The sequence below is a fragment of the Alligator mississippiensis genome, chromosome 2 (assembly GCF_030867095.1).
Source record: "Alligator mississippiensis isolate rAllMis1 chromosome 2, rAllMis1, whole genome shotgun sequence".
NCBI lineage: Eukaryota > Metazoa > Chordata > Crocodylia > Alligatoridae > Alligator > Alligator mississippiensis.
The window spans coordinates 228,079,335-228,096,265 of NC_081825.1; the positions used below are offsets into that span (position 1 = coordinate 228,079,335).

At 41.0% G+C, this 16,931-nt stretch overlaps 1 protein-coding gene across 23 annotated transcripts in view; it reads left to right on the forward strand.

Moving 5' to 3' along the window:
* The window catches only part of MADD (MAP kinase activating death domain), a 123,488-nt gene extending 113,868 nt beyond the window's left edge, over positions 1-9,620 (forward strand). For 22 of the 23 annotated variants that reach the window (XM_059722835.1, XM_059722838.1, XM_059722837.1 and 19 more), the window contains 2 exons: positions 6,053-6,099; positions 8,021-9,620. In XM_059722835.1, the coding sequence (XP_059578818.1) occupies positions 6,053-6,099; positions 8,021-8,128 (155 nt within the window). In that variant the 3' untranslated portion in view covers positions 8,129-9,620. The remainder of the gene's footprint in view (positions 1-6,052; positions 6,100-8,020) is intronic. The other variant, XM_059722849.1, reaches the window with a different exon arrangement.
* The last annotated feature ends 7,311 nt before the right edge of the window (positions 9,621-16,931 follow it).

The following is a 16,931-nucleotide window of genomic DNA, read 5'->3' on the forward strand; positions in this document are numbered from 1 at the left end:
GTACCTATAGTAATCTGCCTATATACAAAATATTACAGGTATGTTTATTTTAAAGTTAGCGTTTTTTGGTCCCTTGCATTTCAAATTTGTTCCTAACTTCCATGTGCTAAAGGATGAAACAGAGCCCAAGCAGAGTTGGACAGTAAAATGGGGAAAGGGGCTGCAGGGGAAGAGTTGTGGCAGAGGGCAAGGGGACCATGGAAACTCTGCCCACTATTTTCCATATTGTAGTGGTGGGACTGGGACAAATTCAAGACAAACCTCTGATAATTAGATTCTATACCTGAAAAATTATAACGTTTATGAATTTTCCATATATAGAATTGAATTTTTGGGAGGTTGTTTTAAGTTCAGGGTAGTCTTAGATTTGAGTAAATATGGTAATTGGCCCAGAGTCTGAAAAATGGGTTATTTAAGATGATGTAGCTTCCTAGAATATCTGAACTTTTCATGTCCTCTAAAACATCCTTTCAGGGATCCCAGGCATAGAGCTGTTAATTTGTCTGTCTATAATTGTGCACTTGTATAGGTCTTCACCAACAGTGCAAAACTTTCCTTTAATAAGGCTCATCTTAACAAAACCGTTTCAGACTTTGATCAGCGTTTGTTCTTTTGTTACATCCACCATTAACTTTTTTTTTTTTAATCAATGTGTTCCTTTTTCAGATATTCTGGTACTTTATCAATGCATTGGGTTAAGAGTACTGACCTATGACTCCTCTTTATTAATAATTCTAAGAAAGAAACTAATACTAACATCTGGAGGTACAATGTCTCAATCCTTGTTCAGATGCTTCCATTTTCCTCTTATGACACCAAGTTGTTCAAATGACACCACTGACATGAGTTGAAGAACAATGGCCTAGAAGGCAAATAAGCTTCTGTCAAGAAATGTAGGTCTCCCCTTTACTGTCTTTAAAACTATTTTGCCACATGTTATACATCTCAAATCTATAGATGGATGCAGAATCTGAAGAAATTTGAAATAGCTAAAACACTTGTAAGTGCTGGCCTAAAACTGAAGATTTCCATGTTGGGTGGTTGTCTGTTCCTGTAGAATCGCATTTCTTCAAAATAGGCCAAAAGTATATTATAGCATTACTGACCAACAAACCAAACCAAACCAAAACAAAATAAAAAAATACTTAAGATTGCAAGACAGTAGTGATAGTGAATGTCAAGTTGAAGTTGAGATCAGAAGACCAAATATCTTCTAAAAGTATCCTGGATGACTTTAACTACTTAAATATTTAAGTGATCAAAAGTCTCCTATTTTAGATCATTTTTGGGAGAAATAATTTTACACCAGCAACAAATACTACTTCAAAAAGTTATTTTTGGAGCGTCCAAAATAAAGTAGTCGAGAAGAAACAATAATTTGAGCCATCAAACAACAATGACCATAACACAAATCTCTTTCAAATTACTATAAGGAAAGACTGGAGCAAGAGTTTGTTTTGTGATGCTAAACTTCCAGACTGGCAATTTTGGAATAAAAAATTTGGAAGTAAATTAGAAGCTGAAGACAAAAATTAAGAAATTTAAATTCTTTCATCAGCACAGCAACTGATTTAGCATTCCCCAAAGGTATTTTTGCCCCCAAGAGTCCCAAAAGGCATTCATACCCCGGAACACAAAACAAAAAAAACCCCAGAAAGGCAAGAAAAATCATGGTTAAATAACAAGCCTCAAGAAATAAAAAAAAGGAGCATAATATGGCCTGTAAAATGAAAGGTGAAAATTTAAGAAGTAATTTTGAGATTAAATAGCCAAAAGCTCTTTGGCCAAATAGCAAGAAAATCTTTAAATATATCAGAAGTGGGGAATCTGCAGTAGAGCTGGTAGGTCTCTCAGATTCCCAGAATGAACAAAGAATGAAGATAGACATTACAGATAATCTAAATTGCTTTCTTGTACAGAGGACACTGGCAAAATGCCTGTCTCAGTTCTATGCTTCTAAAATCAGTAGAGGTGAAGCAGAACTCAGTCAGCTATGTGCAAAAGATTAATTACACTGTTAAATTACCAGGAGAAAATGGTAATATGCTCCTAGGGTGCATATTTAAAATGAACTGAGCTTCTAATAAAGCTGTTGAAATCTGCTACTACCCATGAGGACTGGAGGGATACCAAAGTTGTTCTTACCTTGACCAGAAGGCATGAGGACTGACTCGGAGAATTCAGTTTCAGTGAGCTTTTGTTCATCGGCAGGAAATTTTAGTTAACTTTGTTTTGAGGTTTTAGAAATGTTTTCCTAGTAAGGTCTTTGTTGTGGGAATGGAAGAGTTGTGTATCATAAGACAGAAGGTCAAGTTGACAGAGTGGAAGTTGGAGGGGTGATTTTAGAACAGGGCACGAATATGAGCTAGGGGTTATTGCCCCCATATGGGAGCAAAGATTTAAAGGAAGTGAAGAAGTGTAAGGCTCTTACCTCTGGAATTTGAGTTACTGCCGTGTATTTGTGCTTTACTTTCTCGTGGCCCCTTCACCACCGCTGCTATGAAAACCTTCATTCTCCAGCAGGTAAAGTGATGTCCCCTAAACTAGTTCTTTGCTAGTGCCATATGTTCTCATTTGCAGGGCCAGAGGCTGCAGGATGGTGCTCAGTTACTCATCCCCCTTCATCAGCTTAGTTTAACAGCATCAGGAATCACTTTTATTGCTAGAAGAAAAATACTTCTGCTATTTTTTAGCTTGACTTTTGTACTCTGCAGGGCTAGTGTTTGATCTCTTGAGTGTAAACCCAAAGTCTCTTTTGTTTTCTCTCCTTCCTAACCATACCCTCTCAGGAGTATTTCCTGAAATTGGCAGGACTATGGAAGAGTCGTTCATTTAAGGGAGTGGGCGGCTTTAGTGAATGCAAAAGACCCTAGGTCCTGTCCCTGCTGTCTTTTATTGGAGGGGAGGGAAGGGGGATTAGGGACTTTACAGCTTCCCTTCTCTCCTCCCTTCATGACACAAGCTCCTTCCAGTTTTCTCTACCTGCTTTTTGAGAAGTGTATGAACAATTGTATGTTATCCAGTGGGAAGTGAGGTTTGTACTGCTGTGTAATCCTACCCCATTCAGCTGTGCACTAGCCTCACTCCCACCTTTATCTCCTGGTGACATGGAGTTAATTTGGAACGTCTGGTGCCAACGGGTAAGGCAGCTTGGATGTGCACCTCATTCTCTTGCCAACTCTAGCCACTGGCGTGATTGGGGCAGTGCAGCCTGGGTATGCACTTCACCCTGTTTTTTCAGTCTTTGATTGAACTGCCCTCCAAGGAAATGGAGACATTCAAAGTAACTGTGTATCTTTTCATTTTCTTAAACAAAGACTGCCTTTTTCACTGGGTCTTTCCAAGGGTGATGCTATTATGGTGCACTGGGATCAAATCATAGCTGTTGATTTGAATTAGCATCCTCCACTCTAGCCCAGTCTGCACTGCCTGGTTTTGACCCCCTAAAGTATGACCCCTCTCGCCTATAAAACTTTTGTTGTGTCTGTCATAGTCTGTCAGGTGCCATGTGCATGGCTAGGTTTCGGGCTCCATTTTTTTCCTAATGATTTATGCTGAGTTTGTGGTTATTTTGCCTTTGTTGTTGTTTCTCTCAATAGTACTATGAATCTATAAAAGATTCACTCTCCCATTCCCACTTTCCTCTATCAACTGGGAACTAATTTGGTCTGGTTTTGAATAATCTATAATGTTTCTTGTAATATTTATTGTGCCACAGAAATTCCAAGGCATGTTTCCACCACTTTGGAAGGAGAGGATCCAGAATCATGTCTTGTTGTCCCTTTAGCTTTTAAAACTTATATTTGCCTTTGTTTGTTCTTAGACTGTTAGATGCTTTGTGCTTTCTTTCTTTGTTCCCTGTATCGTCTCCTCATGGCAGGGGTGCACAATATATGGCCTACTTAGGTCCCACTGGAGCAATCCCACTGGCCTAACATAAGTCTCTATTAAACCATGTTATTAAAAAAGGGTTTGAAAAAAGCGAAATAGTACGCCTTGTTTCCTTGTTGTGCAGCATTTCATTAATCTGTACATGTGCCTCCATATGTGGTCCAGCTTCCCACTTACAAATGGGCTGAGGGCTTAACATCCAAACTGAGCAGATCCCACTCATGACAGCTTCCATTGTAAAGTATAGTTTGCAAGTGGCCCTCCATGAAGTTTGTGTTGTGCACCCCTGCCCCATGGGCTCCATGCAGAGCAACAGTTACAGATAGGGACAGAAGCACAGTGTAGGTGAACCATACATTCAAGGGAGGGATGCAGCTTTCAGGCACTTCAGGATAATCGAAACAAAGGGAAAATTTTTCCTTGACTGTGTTGTGCTATGTCCCCTCTTTATTTGAGATGAGATACCAAGAGCAAGGTGAAGCTGTACTGGAAACGAGACTGTATCTGTGTCATCTATTGCAGCTGGTGTTTCCTTTAATACCCTTAGAAGTCAAATCAAGCTTGGCTTGTATTTTGACAACCATTTGTAACTTAAGTCTTATTTCTTGATATTTTTGAGTCTGTCAGTTCAAGCAAGTTGTTCATTTTTTTTATGAAGTTGTCAGGTCAGCTCCATATTATAGATGTTAGACAAAAGAAAATGGATTTTATGAGCAGTGCTCAAGATGCAGCAGGCCTGGATGAGAAAGTCTTCACTCTAGAAAGTTTTCACCATAATCCAGGGGTGGGCAAAATATGGCCCATGGGCCAAACCTAACCCAAGGCCAGGCCTGACCTACAGCCCCATTGGTGGCGGTTCTTTCCTGTTGCTGCTGCCAGGCTCTGCTGGTGGATGTGGCCCCACTGCATGGGCACCCTGGCCCATCCACCCTGCACCCACTGTCGGGAGCATTGGATGGAGCGGGCAGGCGGGGTCTCCATGGAGAGCAGCTGGGACCCTTGTGGGCAGCATGCATGGCTGGGCAGATGGGATAGGGAGCAGTGTCCAGGAGCAGGATGGGTAGGCAGGGTCAGGGATTGAGATCACAGGGTGGTGGCAGTGTGGAGCTGGGGTCTGGAGCACAGCCACAATCCTCTTCCTGCATGTCCCTGTGACAGACGCCAGTTCTGTGGGCAGGGGCGTGCAGGGAGCGAATGACAGCTCTGCTATGGGCCCCTGCCCTGCACTGTTGCTGCCCCATAATCCTGATCTCTGGCCCTGCCTGCCCATCCTGCTCCTGGATGCCACTCCCTGCCCAGTTGTGCACCCTGCCCATGTGGGTCCCAGCTGGTTTCTATGGAGATCCTGGGATCACTGGGCAATGACAGTGCAGGGCTGGAGCCTAGGGCAGAGCTGCAATCTGCTCTCCACATGCCCCTGCCCTCAGAAGCAGCACGTGTTACAGGAACGTGCAGGGAGCCTCGCATTCCCCATCTTAGTCCTGCCCGTCTGCCCTCCGCACAGATGCTGCTTCCCGCCTGTGCATGGCTCCATCCCATCTGCCTGGACAAGTGTGGGGGCCACTTAGGGAATCTTGGTGAGCTGTTGTGGGGGAGAGGGTGCTGACCCAGCCCACAACAGCTCACTAAACTCTCTAAGGGGCCCTCTGGCCAAAATAATTGCCCACCCTGCCATAATCAAATCTCTTTTTCCTTTGTAGATTTCACAGAACCCCTTGCGAGGGGCTAACTTTTAAACAATTCTTGTAAGAATTACTATGTAGAGGGTAATCTAGAGAGGAGTTAAGATGGTAGAAAAGATTTGAGGGAGATGTTACTTTAGACTTGGTCTAGCAGAAATTACATAATAATGTCAGAAAAACCACTGAGCTTATGAGAAGCATCAAATGCCTCCTATGCTTTTCCCAGTCAAGGAGCCAAAGAAGTATTTGTTATCTTGAGTTACTTAATGGATCTTTCTTGGTGTCCTCAAGCAACACTCATACTGTCAATGTAGAGGAAGAATAGGATCCGGAAGTGAAGAGTAGTGGAGTTCCCAGTTTCTACAGCTGCAGTCTCTGTGCATCCCTTCCCCTTTCCTATGGGAACATTGTGCTTTCTTTCATATTTTTCCTCTCGTTTTTTGAACTTTTTGTTTTGTCTCTTGCCCGTCCGGTTTTAGTTCCTGAAACTAAAGAAGTGGTGAGCCACAAGTACAAGACGCCAATGGTGAGTCAACTGCCATGCCTTATAGTTCTTTTAGAGGATACCTATATTCAATTTCCATTTTGTTGACAATCATTGTGCTATCTGACACACCTTTTGTATCCTGGCATAGTGCTATGTGGAATGGTTTTCCTCTGTACGGAAGTGCTGTGAAGGACTGTTCATGCTGAATTGGAGTGCAGAGCATAGAAACTGGGATTGCAGGGTTATGTAATAGAACTGCCATGAAATGCAAGCTGCTCTTTGAGCTAACTCTTAAAGGGGAGACATTTGTAGCTTGATGCCTCCCACATTCATAAAACTGTGAGAGTTCCTGAGGTAGTGCACAGAGGAATCCATTTTAGAGAGGTGAAAATGAAATAGGGAATTTTAATTAAATTTACTAAGTGCTGGTGAAAATTGCTAAATTGATGACCTTGGAGATCTAAATTCCTAATCCACAGAAGAGCGGGAAGGTGAATCACTTCGAGGCCCACACTGATCACCAGCTGAGTTTATGAAGAATTCTCCCCTACTGCTATCATGTTAAGCAGCACAATACACAAAATCAGACAGAATACGGGGGAGATGGCTTATTGAACTTCTCCAGTTTAGTAGTTTTTATAGTTTTAATTGTTGAACACAGGCTGATATTTAAGATGGCACTTATTGAACGATATTGTATTTTTGTGAGTGGTTCTGTGCGTCTGTTAATGAAACGTGAGCAGATATCTACTAGGAGATAACTTTGTCCCAAGAAATAGAAGAAGGATATTAGAAATTTATTAAACATAAAATTCCTAGAATCAGTGTCAGGTGGCTTAAGAATACGTCCTTGTAGTCAAGGAAGTTTAACTATGTCCCTGAACAAAAAAATCCAAAATGCCTCCTCCCCTGTCCCCCAGAAGGGAAAAATAGATGGGTAAATGGAAATATGTGATAGTTTATGTACACCATTTTGTTTTGTCCTATCATACAAAAACAGTAAAATGTACTTTCTTTTGTAATGCCTATTTTTATACAGTGATTGTAAACTTCTAGAGAACTCAAAATGCTTTGCAAAGATCATGGCATGATCCCTATTTTAGAAACAGAGAAGACAGAGGCCCATAGAAGTGATATAACCAACTAAAGGCACTCAGTTGGCCATTGGCAAAGCTAGGTATACAATCAGGTCTCTCAAGTCCCAGGCTTCAGTAGGTCATGTTGCCTCCCAGAATGGTAAAGTGAATTATATTACTTGAATTAAAATAACAACAAACTAATCATTATAAATATCTTCTAATGCCATGTGCAATCTCACGGTGGAGCTCTCTGCCATATGACAAGTGACGTAGTTTAGTAAAGCTTTCTAAAAATTAGTCACTTTCTATGAGGAATAATATGTAGTTACACCAGCTGTCTAAAAGCTACAAACACTTAACACTGTGTCTGTGGGCATATGCTCTTCACCACTTGGAGCACAGAAAAACTTGCACCAGTCACTGATTCAAGGTACAGTATTGAAACTATTGGACAATGAGATGCATTAGTCATTTTGAACATTGTCTTCCATTACCAGAAGAGTGTCTGAAGTGATATACAGCACAACAAGATCTAGCATTACAGAATGTTTCTTTGAAGCACTTGGCCACTTTTGTGTCCTAATATCCTGTCTTTGTGAATGAATTTTCTCTGTTTATGGTATGATTTTGAATGTGCTGACCCTAAAATTCTTTCTCAAATTTAGTATTAAGTCCTGTCTTTTCCCTTTCCACCTCAGTTTGAGATTGTATGGAGTATTTGCCATTATCTTTTCCCCCACACATGTTTTTGTTGCCAGTGTGCTTCAAAGTGCACTGAGTAGAACTTTGTGGAAAGAAATAGTGCAAACATCAGTCATTATATTTTAAAAAAATATTTAACTGTCAAGGCTCTCATTATCTCCTTTTCTAACATTCTCTAGGCTCATGAGATCTGCTACTCCGTGTTGTGTCTCTTCTCTTACGTGGCTGCAGTTCGTGGGAAAGAGGCAGAAAGCAAAAGCAAACCACCTCGTCCAGTTTCCAGTTGATCATGATATTGGGAAATGTTTGCCCTTTGGCATGTTGGCGTTTAGTATTCCCACTTCTGTTGCTGTTACTGGAGTTCACATTACTGTTTCCTGTGAGAACTTGATTATTTATGTTTGATCCTGCAAGTCCTCCCTCTTAGAAATATCTAAAATGTTACTGTTCATTCTCCTGCTGAATTCATTCTATTGGAGTTTTTTACATAAGCTGTGTTTATCAGACAGTACTGAGTATCAGCATCCAAGTATAACTGTGGGTGACTTGCTCTGGCCATTCTTTTGGGACTCCATTTCCAAGAAGACTGATGCATCTGGAGTTCAGTTGTTTTTCTTTACAGTGGTACCAGTGTCACAAATTTCCTCACTTAACAGCTGCAGGCCTCTGCTTTCAGATTCTTTAGTTATATGCACAATGGAAGCAGCTGGGTCCTGCATGGATCATTTGTTTGTTGTTTAAGTGTGATATTTTGTATTATTTTCCTTCTGTGTTCTTACTTTACCCATCAACGTGGAGTTCTTGCCACATGGTCCTTTCAGTAGAGATGAAATATTCTAGTTACCTTAAGCTCCTCTGCATAGCCTACAATTGGAGAATGGGGCTGTGATTGGATAGTAAATTTATAGAATTACTGCTTCACCAGCGAGAGAAGCTTTGCACAGGGGAAACTTGAGAAGCTAAGCTTAATGAAGTCCTCTTAAAATTGGTATGTTTGTAATGTATGTGTGTGTCTGACATGGGGAATTTTAGAGCAGCTCTGCTAGCATTTCAGCAGTGCAGTTAATACATAAATATAGTGTTAGCTAGAACAGTTAATATAAGTGAGTAGATACTAAGGAAAGGTAAAAAAACAAAACAAAACCCCAACTACTTGGAGATGATTTGGTTAACTGAAACATGTGGCAAACCCATGCAACTGTGGGATAATCTCTGCAATCTATACCAAGTATTTCTATAGGAATCTGTGTGCACTTTGGTTCTGTAGAAAGTGTGTGGAAGCCCACAGGATTATGCTGGTTCCAGATCTAATTTTTAGCTATTGCTTCTGTCGAACTGTACAAGTATATCAGAGAATTTTGCTAATACTGTGTTAATGTGTAATTAAACTCCCTCAGTTATAAAGTATCCATCTTGCCACTTATTTTTAGGCTGAGAATGAATGTTTGAACCCTGATTTCTTTTGTTCATGAACTGAACTGGACTCTACTGAAAAAAGCCCCTGAGATGCTGGGAGGAAAGAAGATCTAAAGAAAATAATGTTCTGTAAAATATTTGACAGAGTGCTCCAACATAAACTGGAGTACTGTGTGATTTGGTGTCAGATTCTGAGTAAAGGCACTTAGAAATAACCCTGTGTGGCTCAGTCAGGGTATTTACCATTTTGAATGGGATGCACTAGGATTGGGTGCGGAAATGATGTAAATAGTCTAATACCACATCTATTTATAGAATGCTGTACAGCTGTCTGAATGTGAAAATAAACTATCACTCAACCAATGATAGCTTCTATCCTGTACTTACTATTCCTGTTGATCTTACTTGCTATGTAATTAAAGTAACTGACTATATAATTATTACATATCATTCACATACAGATGTGATACAAAAAGCTGTTCTAGAATATGCTCTAGTGTGGACTTATTCCACATACATTAGCTATTTAAAAAGGCAAATGCTTTAAACAATTATCTATTTAATGTTATGGTGTAAAAGCATGTCTCAGTTTCCAAAAAAAAAAAAATTGTGAACGAATATAAATGGTGAACACTTAAGTACAGCTGAAAGTACATCAACTGTCATAAATAGAGATTATTTCTCACACAAAAATAAAAGCAAGGCTTAAAGGATTGATTAAACCTGATTTTGAAGGGTTTTAAGAAACTGAAATTAACAAGCCATGAACTTGTCATCCTGGCCGCTTTTTTAATTTAAGCTACATCCTCCTCTTACCTGTTTTTTATCTTTGTAGACTGTAAACTCTTTGCAGCAAGATTAGAATATAAGCAGTCTCAATGGTCCCCTAAGTGCTACTGCAATATTAGTAGTGATCTTTTAATTAAATGTGAAAACCAGACTGAATTCACCACCACTTTAAGGAGATATTCCCTTCAGAGCAATGCTGGAGTCCACTAAGGCAGTAGAGAATAATTGAAAATTTCTCCTTGAAAGTCTACTTGTAAATTTAATCTTGGTTTTTAACTAAACACAATGAAGTTTTGTAATGAAAAAATATATTTTTTTTAAAAAGCAAGTAAAAACTATATATTGGTCTATGATAAGAATGCTCTAAATATTTTGTCAAAACAGATGTTCCATTCTTGGAAAGTACCTTCATTGCCATGGGTCTGAAAACCATTTTAAAGCAGAAAATTATTGGTTCTGAACATCAGTCTCTTTTATATGGAACTGAATTTGGATTTAAGATTTAACTTTTTTATTCCTTCGGGATAATCAACATAAAGAGGCCTGGTTAAGTATGGTTCTGCAAAGTTAATATAGAATTTGCCTATAAGGTAGCAGTATTATAAAACATTGCTACTAAAGAACTCCATTTTTGCAAGTCTAATGATTAATAATAAATGTATCGTAGGAACTGAAGGAATACTTCAAGAAGCAGTATCTGATTTGATTTCTGAATTGAGAAACTAATGTTTATTACAGCTGTAACACTAATTACCAAGAACACAGCAGTAACTGCCTTGAAACTAGTAGAATTGGTCTTAAGGCCCTCGGGCAGTTTTTTTGTCATATATCAGAATGTGGAGATTGATCCACTTTAGACAATCTGATAAAAGATGATTCCCCAAATACCCATCTCTGAAGATAATGAACAGCCTGGGATATATCCCTCCCTCCCTCCTCCCCCTGCCGGCGCCAAGTATTCAAGTATTTTGTCTATGCAGATATTAGTGCCATAGTCTTTTGGTTCATAATTGATGCACTCTAACTTCTATAGGGGGCTCCCTCCCTTCCCAACAGAGGGTAGGTGAGTAACCCACAAGTCACATGCCAGGTAAAACCCGAATGTTACTCTTTATTGCAAAGAAAAATCAATGACACACACAGAATATTATAACAAGCCTCTGAGCTGCAAGCATGTCGGGCTGGAGGAAAGGCACTCCACACCCTATCCCCTGTTATTACCTGATAGGTCTTGGGCACCCCACCCTGTGTCCAGGGTGGCGAGACTGCCTCCTTTATCGGGTCCTCAGCCTTGTCCTCCCCGAAGTAGTTCCACCCCGGACCCAGTGCTTCCACTTTATATACCTTTCCTTCCACCGGTTATCTCCCCCAGAAAGGGGGGTTCACTTTTAGCCTTTCTGCCTTTTTTTGGGATTAAAGCCAAGCCGTTATCTCATTTTGCAAGCTGTTATTTTCTAAATTTGAATTGCTATCTTTGCACTCCGCTAGGCCTGGGACTTTCCAGGCCCATTGGTCAGTCTAGGGCAGTTCCCTTTTTTTTCTTTACTCATCAGCAAACTGCAGCAGATGCATTAGGTCAGGACCTCATGGCCTCCGGGTTCCGCGAAACTGAAAGATGTGTCAGATTGGCCTCCTCCCAGAAGCCTCTTTGGGTCAGGCCTCACAACTTCACAGTTTATCTAAGAAGAATTTTAGAAAAAGATTGGGAGCATATTGAACAGATTGAAAGTAACAGAATTGGATGTGGTATCACCTTAAATGTATGAAATACCAAGTCAATTTTAAGGATCTAGCTCTTGCTCTCTTGGACTATGTAATAGTTACTAAAAGCTTTTCATAGATTATAGAGTTGGAAGGGACCCAATGGATCATGTCTGACCCCCTGCAACGGCAGAAAAGAGGACCGAGGTGAGATGACCCCAGCCAGGTGATTGTCAAGCGTCCTCTTGAAGACCTCCAAGTTAGGTGATAGCACCACCTCTCTTGGAAGCCCATTCCAGACTCTGGCCACCCTTTACTGTAAAAAAAATTCTTCCTAATATCTAACTTAAATTTACTCTCCGCTAGTTTGCACCCATTATTCCTAGTTACTCCCTGGGGTGCTCTGGTAAACAGTGCATCCCAATTCCCTGCTGTCCTCTCCTGATAAACTTATAGGCAGCTACAATGTCACCCCTCAGCCATCTTTTGTAAAGGCTGAAGAGATCCAGATCTTTCAACATCCCCTCATAGGGTCCTTCATGGAGATTATTAATCATGCGAGTGGCCCTCCTCTGAACCCTTTCCAGATTCTCCATGTCCCTCTTGAAGTGCGGAGCCCAAAACTGGACGCAGTACTCCAACTGTGGCCTGACCAATGCCGCATAGAGGAGGAGCATCACCTCCCTCGATCTGTTGGTCATGCATCTGCTAATACATGACAAGGTGCAATTGGCTTTGTTGATGGCCTTGTTACACTGTTGACTCACGTTCATCTTGGAGTCAACTATGACTCCAAGATCTCTCTCAGCCTCTGAGCTGCTGAGGAGGTCATCCCCCAACCTGTAGGTGTGCTGGAGATTCCTCCTTCCTAGGTGGAGTACCTTGCATTTATCTTTGTAGAATTGCATCCTATTTCGTTCCGCCCATTGATCTAACCTGTCCAGGTCAGCCTGTATCTGCTCCCTGCCCTCCGGTGTATTATCTTTGCCCCATAATTTGGTATCATCTGCAAACTTGGAGAGGGTGTTCTCCACGCCCTCGTCCAAATCGCTGATGAAGATATTAAATAACACCGGTCCAAGGACCGAACCCTGTGGGACCCCACTGCCCACCTCCTTCCAGGCTGAGAATGACCTGTTCACCACCACTCTGGGTGCAGTCCCTAAGCCAGTTAGCCACCCACCTGACTGTGTAGGCATCCACTCCACAGCCCGTTAGCTTCCCTATGAGAACAGGATGCGAAGTTGTGTCGAAGGCCTCCCTAAAATCCAGATAGATGACATCGGCCTCAGCTCCTGTGTCAAGGCAGTGTGTGACCTGGTCATAAAAGGCTGTAAGGTTTGTCAGGCAGGATCTACCTGTGATGAACCCATGCTGGTTTCCTTTCAGCATTGTTTCCCCTGCTGGGCCTTCACAAATGCGCTCTTTGATTTTTTTTATTTATTTTTTTCTAGTATTTTCCCAGGGATAGAGGTAAGACTGACTGGCCTAAAGTTACCCAGCTCATCCCTTCTCCCCTTCTTAAAAATGGGTACAACGTTGGCCTTTTTCCAGTTCTCAGGGACCTGGCTGGAGCACCATGAGTGCTCAAACAGCCGTGCCAGCTGCTCAGCAATGACACTGGCCAATTCCTTCAGCACCTGTGGATGGAGGTCATCCGGGCTGGCTGACTTGTACCCATCCAGCCCTTCCAAATGCTCTTTAAGTCAGCACTAATTACATTTGAACCCTTTAATATGTTAAGCACTGTTTGGACCCATTAGCATGCACACGTATTCTGGCAGCTTCATACAGGAGTTTATCCAATCATTTGGATTACCCTTCCACTGAGTAAGGCTAACTGCCACAGCTTTAGACTCTATTATGTCGGCTTATAGCGGAGCACTGGCTAAGTGAAGACAGCAAGCACTGTTAGAGCAATCCCAGAATTCTGCTGTATCCACTTCAGTGACAGTTTTGACAGGTCAGAATTTTTTTTGTCACTTAAGATTGATACTTGTAGGCCTAATAGCAGCTTCGGCAGGTCCCTATTGTCTGGACTCTCATCTACCTACTAACACTAGACTGGATAGCAGCTGATAGCAGCTGTGCCCTTACAAATCCCTAGAAGTTAAAGGAACAAGGCAAGATGTTGTTACTAGCTCTCACCTGCCCTGCACAATTTTGGTTATAGAACTTCTAAAATGAATATCAATACTACAAGTCCTGCTTTCTAATTTGGGATGTCTTGGGATGAGATGGGTTGAGACCAAGACTCAACTTTACTTCAGAGTTTTACTTCACTGTATTGCTTGCTTAGGTTGCTAGATTGTGTCCTACTGGGTGCATCTACACCTAATGCTTACCCATGCAATAGACTAATTTGCTGTGATATAAAGTGGCGCACTCTACATGTGTGATGCTATTAGACTGCAGCAAACCAATTTGTGCTGCCCTAATATAGTAGTGTCGGCAACAGTACTATCTTGCGGCGGTGAAAATAACTGCACCTAAATGCCTGTGTGAATGCTGACCTACACATATATTATGCCCGGTCAGCCCAGCCAGCAGGGGGCCAGACCTCAGCCTGCTACCTAGCCACATGGCTCCACCCTTTGGGCACTCTTGTGCCCCAGCCAGCCCCTCTGATGACCCCCGAGCCTACTGCCAGCCTCGGGCTGTTCCTCCCAAGCTCAAACTTCTGTGGTTCCAGGCACATGTGTTGATGCTGTGCCTGGGAGCCACTAACTCCAATGTGAACTTCACTGGAGTTTATTGTGCTGCACTAATTGAACTTGTAGATGCACTTGCTGAGGCTTAAAGAAGCCTTCAAATAGGGACAGTTACTCTATGAAATAGAAAATAGTACTGGAAGGGGTAGATGACCAGTTGTCCAAAAGGGTCCATGACAGGCCTGTCTTCCACAGAACAGCCACAAAGCATCTTAGGTTTTTATTTTTTATATATATAAAAATATATTTCTACACCAGTGATTCTCAACCCAGGGTGCTGTGGCACCCATGTTTTATGGAGTAATAGCAGTGAGACCAGCATGTTCAGATATAGTCAGTCTCATTTAATTGGTCTGTTACTTGGCAGGTATTCAGCCTACTGTGAAGAAACATCTTTTTGGGATGAAGGCAGCCCCTGCAGGATGCCTCTGCAATATTTCTGTTAATGATGTACGGAAATCTGCCATTTGGATGTCGTTTGCACAGCATAATTCTCAACTTGACTTCTAGATCTGCTATCACTTTTGGGGTGCAATCTTGCAGTCATTTTCATGACCTCAGAAGTCACTCCTGCTTTTTAATTTGCAGGAGAGGTATGTAGACTTCTTTGGAGAGAAAATTGTTAATATAGAATGCATGTACTTCCTTCACCTTTTCTTGCTTCAATCTTTGACTAAGGATTCTGCAGCCAGCAGTAAGATATTAAACTCAATAAGGGCCCTTCATCTTTTATGCCTTTGGAAACCAGATCAAGGTTTTCCGATTTAAAATAATTGGCAACAATAATGCAACAGTGTAGATCAGGTTAGCATATTGATTTTTTTTTGTCATATGAATACTTGTGTAATATTTTGGTACCACTAGGAGGAGCTTGTGCAACATAGTTATGCAAATATATCAAGGACAGTCCCAGGCCTGGGAGTGTGAAAAACTTATTAAAATAATTTGTTCTATAGAATTTGTGAACTTGTCATCTTAATTCAGCAGTTACAATTCATGGTGAACTGACCAAAGAATAATTGTCCGTGGTCTTTGCTTTTCTTGTGCTTGACCATTTTTTTTAACCAATTTTTCAGTATGTATCAGAATTCCTTGTTTTGTTTATTGGGGGGGGGAGGGCTTTGTAAAATGGTGGTCAAACAATGCTCTGAAACGCTTTGGATTATGATTAATTGACTCTCTCAGTTACTTTTCCAGAGGTAGGGTTTTTTGGCCAAGATCATTTGACCTCTTGTCCTTACAAACTTCAGCCTGGACCTTAACTACCATGTTCTGGAGGTGCAGTTGTCTGTGAGTTGAGTCTTTCATCTCAACAGGCTCAATCCTTAAAGATCTGACTGGTTGTAAGGATAAGATCTGGTAGTCAGCCAAAGATTCAGAACAGTAGAACAATTTACTCTTTGTAGTTTTCCTTGGAATGAATGCTCATGCATTTTGCATTAATATACCACTTATTTTAAAATGTTTTAGGCTTTCATTGTACAGAGCAGTTATTCTTGACCAGGATTCCACAGCACCCTGGAGTGCCATGAGAGTCTTTAAGGGTACAATGCAGTACTAGCACTGTTAGGTGCACAAACACCTACACAAGAGCCACAAAATAAACCCTTACATTTCAAATAGGAAGTGATAGTGCCAAGAACGTTATGATCTGTTGTGGTCTTTCTGAGTTCTTTGCAAGAGAATTGCTTTCTTCCATAGTCAAATATGAGTGGAATCTAAGAGCTGGTGTTTTCTGAACAGTGGCTTGAATCTAAAAAGACTGAGAACAGCTGGTATTGTGTTAATCTTTTGTACCTCAAATTTTAAATAAAATCAAGCACTCCAGGTGGAATTTACTTGTTGTTTTTTTTTAAATAGCTGGGTGGTACCTATGTACTTTTTATTTTAAATCAAACACATACAAATAACCAGAAAGAAAAAAATCTGGAAAGGCTGTAGAGGTGATGAAAAGGGAAAGGAGTTGGTTCATTAAGAAGATCATACAGAAAATCTCCCTCTATCAGACTCTTAGCCTCTTTAAAAATATATATTTTTTTACTTTAAAATTGAAAATTACAATTTTTTTATTGATAGGATAAAAATGATGTATTTGTGCTGTTGAATTACTGTGGGAAGTAGAATATGGAGGATCTGGACTCCCACAAAGATAATATTGCCCACACTGACTTGAAAGCATCCTGTGGTTAGCTGATTAGAGCTGAATGTTGTTTGAGGTGCACTGAAGAGGGACTTAACTCTCCTCCTGCTTTTAGACAATGTGAAGTAACATATTTTTGTATGTGCTATGCTGGTGGATTATAGAACCAGCTCTGTAACATACTAAAGCAAATGAATAATCACAACTTCATCTTCTATTTGCCCCCTCTGCTCCCAAGACATTTTGGCCTTAGTGATGGATAGTATAGTTTCAAAATATCATCCCAGCAAAAAAAGTAAGACAAAGACTGGCATATACATCTGTCAAGGCAGC